Source organism: Monoraphidium neglectum, assembly GCF_000611645.1.
Source record: "Monoraphidium neglectum strain SAG 48.87 unplaced genomic scaffold scaffold04794, whole genome shotgun sequence".
Classification (NCBI taxonomy): Eukaryota; Viridiplantae; Chlorophyta; class Chlorophyceae; order Sphaeropleales; family Selenastraceae; genus Monoraphidium; species Monoraphidium neglectum.
In genome coordinates this window covers 1,312-3,779 of record NW_014008835.1, presented here as the reverse complement: position 1 = coordinate 3,779, position 2,468 = coordinate 1,312, and the positions used below count along the sequence as shown (strand labels likewise).

Here is a 2,468-nt window from a genome sequence, read left to right as displayed (position 1 = left end):
GCACAGGGCGCGCAGCTGCCTGATGGGCTGGGTTACTTGGGAGGTTGCAGTGCATCTCAAATGCGGCGGTGGCAGCACGGGGATGGCAGCAGGCAATTTCTTATTCAAGGGTGTGCACCTGCGGTTGGCGCCGTTCCGCTGCTCTTCCGACGCATTTATCAGCAGGCACGCAGTTCTTGCTCAACACACTCATTACCACACTCTTCCCTCGTTGCTACCTCATTTCTCCAACCTGAAATTCCCTACCAGGCGTACTCACCTACAAGCGTGAGAGCGAGCAGGCGCTGGAGGCCTCGGGCATTCCCTACATCCTTCTGCGCCCCTCGCGCCTCACGGACGGCCCATACACCTCATACGACCTCAACACGCTCCTCAAGGCCACCGCTGGCAGCCGGAAGGACGTGGTGATGTCACCGCGCGACACGCTGAGGGGGGAGGCGTCGCGCATCACCGTGGCGGAGGCGGTCGTGCAGGCGCTCGGGTCGGCGGCGGCGGAGGGGCGCGCGTTTGCGATAGAGAGTGTTGAGGGTGAAGGGCCGGGGGAGGATGCGGCGGCGTGGGGCAAGCTCTTCGAGGCCGTGTATGCGCGGGAGCCCGCGCGCGCAGTATGAACCTGCCCGCTGGCTTGGATTTTTCACCACCTACGAGACCGATGGCGAAACAGCTGCGGGCCGCCCTTGAAGCGGCCAGAGAATATACAAGCGTAGCTTACATGCATTATGACTTCCGATTAAGTGAGGGGAGTGTGGCGCGCGGCACGGCAGGTGGTGGCGTGTGTGTCCGCAATTTTGACTGGACTGTTTGACCCGCGGGCTACGAGCGCTGTTCCTGTCACGGCTGTTTTTGAAAAACCCATTTCAATTTTCATTTCACTTTCGTCCAGAATTCGCCCCTCGGGCCAGCGGAGTGAGCTTTTTGTATGGGCGCAGGCCGCTGGGTGGATTCGAGGTATGGACTGTGCAACATGTTGCTTTTTAAAAGCAATACATCACAAATCAAGCACCCATTGCCACCCGGGGCTCGATAACGCACGCAATGTTCGGCTGACCTGTTGGCTGTGGCTGTTGCCACGGGGCCGAGCATGGTGGGAAGGCGCAAGGCGGTCAACAGAGCTCTGAATCAGACACGTGTTAGGCGAACACACGCCTGCAGAACATCCCCGTGTCAAGGAAGGTCAGGCACACTGCACACTCCCCCCCAAAGATCACCAGCATCGCTGGGCAACACCGCGGTGCACGGTGCTGCTCGTTGGCCGGGGAATATACAAAAGATGGTCGCAGCTCGCGCAAATTGCTGTCGTGGCGAAGGTGAAGGCGAGGAGGCCTGCTCCCCGAAATTGCTCTTGGGCAGGTTTGCAGAGCCTGCAGCCCACAACATCAGGGTCTTGGCATTGTATTCTTGAGCAGAGCACGACCTCGCAACCTCACAACACCGTATACAGTCAGAGCTGGAGAAAGCCCAGCTGACTGCAGCTAGTGCTTGTGGGCCCTGTGAGCCCAGGACAAGGAGGAAATGAAGAGAGCTGGAGACCCAATGTCCGGGGGCGCGGCCAAACGTCCTGGCAGGTGTGGGGCTGCAGAGCAGAGTTCTGTGTTCCCCTGCCCAGCTGTGGTTGCAGCACCCAGTGCCACAGGCAACCTGCACAGCAGTGTGGTGCCTTCCCCTGCAGCATGGGGATTTGGTTGCATATACAGACGCCAAGGGGGGCGGGGACACGCAGCTGCCTCGGTCTCGAGATCGTTTTCCAGTCGGGTGTCAGCACGAGGGCGCGATTTCGCCGTTGCGAGAAGGTCGATGCAGAGAGACCAGCGTCGTGAAATATGTTTTTTGATAAATGTCATGCATAGGACGGATGGCGACAGTGGACACGAGTTCGCTGACGACGCCGGCCGCTATCCTGCAACCCCCAACCGACGTGCCCTACCCCATGCACCCGCGCGCTCCGCGCTCTCGCGCGCCCACCTCCCGCGCCCCGCCCGCAGCGGCCCGCCGGCGGGCGGCTCCTCGTCGGCGGCGCGACTGACGACCAGCGACGCGCTGACATACCTGCGGGACGTCAAGAACAAGTTTGCGGATAGGAAGGACGTGTACGACACTTTTCTGGAGATCATGAAGGAATTCAAGGCGCAGAGGTGGGAGGCAGCACCCAGGCACAGGCTTGAATTGCGGGGTCGGGACGCGGGGTGTCCGTGCGCGGCGGGCTGCGGGCTGCGGGCAGAGGAGGGGCCGCTGCGGCCTGGGCACTTTGTTTCTGGTGGATGGGCGGCGGGCCGTGGGGGGTGCAGGTGCTGGCTCAGGCAGGTGCTATGTCGTGCCTTGGCAGCGCCTGCTGGGCGGCGGCGGCGCCGGGTCGATTGGGTGGGCGTGGCGGCAGGCGGGCGCGCTGGCGGGACGCATGCGGGAACGATACCCTGCGCATGGAGCGGCGGCGGCGGCGGCGGCGGCAGTCGCCATCGCTGTGTGCCATG

General features: G+C 62.5%; 2 protein-coding genes across 2 annotated transcripts in view; both read left to right on the top strand.

The window, feature by feature from the left end:
• Positions 1-249: 249 nt before the first annotated feature.
• MNEG_14822 (hypothetical protein) lies at positions 250-611 on the top strand (the record flags this gene model as incomplete). The annotated part of the gene is made up of 1 exon (XM_014036708.1): positions 250-611. A coding segment is annotated over one exon (362 nt), but the record flags the coding sequence as incomplete, so codon positions are not given.
• Positions 612-1,512: 901 nt separating this feature from the next.
• The window catches only part of MNEG_14821 (paired amphipathic helix protein Sin3a), a gene marked incomplete at both ends in the record, with an annotated part of 1,931 nt that continues 975 nt past the window's right edge, over positions 1,513-2,468 (top strand). The window contains 2 exons of the mRNA XM_014036707.1: positions 1,513-1,565; positions 1,983-2,132. Of these exons, the coding sequence (XP_013892161.1) occupies positions 1,513-1,565; positions 1,983-2,132 (203 nt within the window). The remainder of the gene's footprint in view (positions 1,566-1,982; positions 2,133-2,468) is intronic.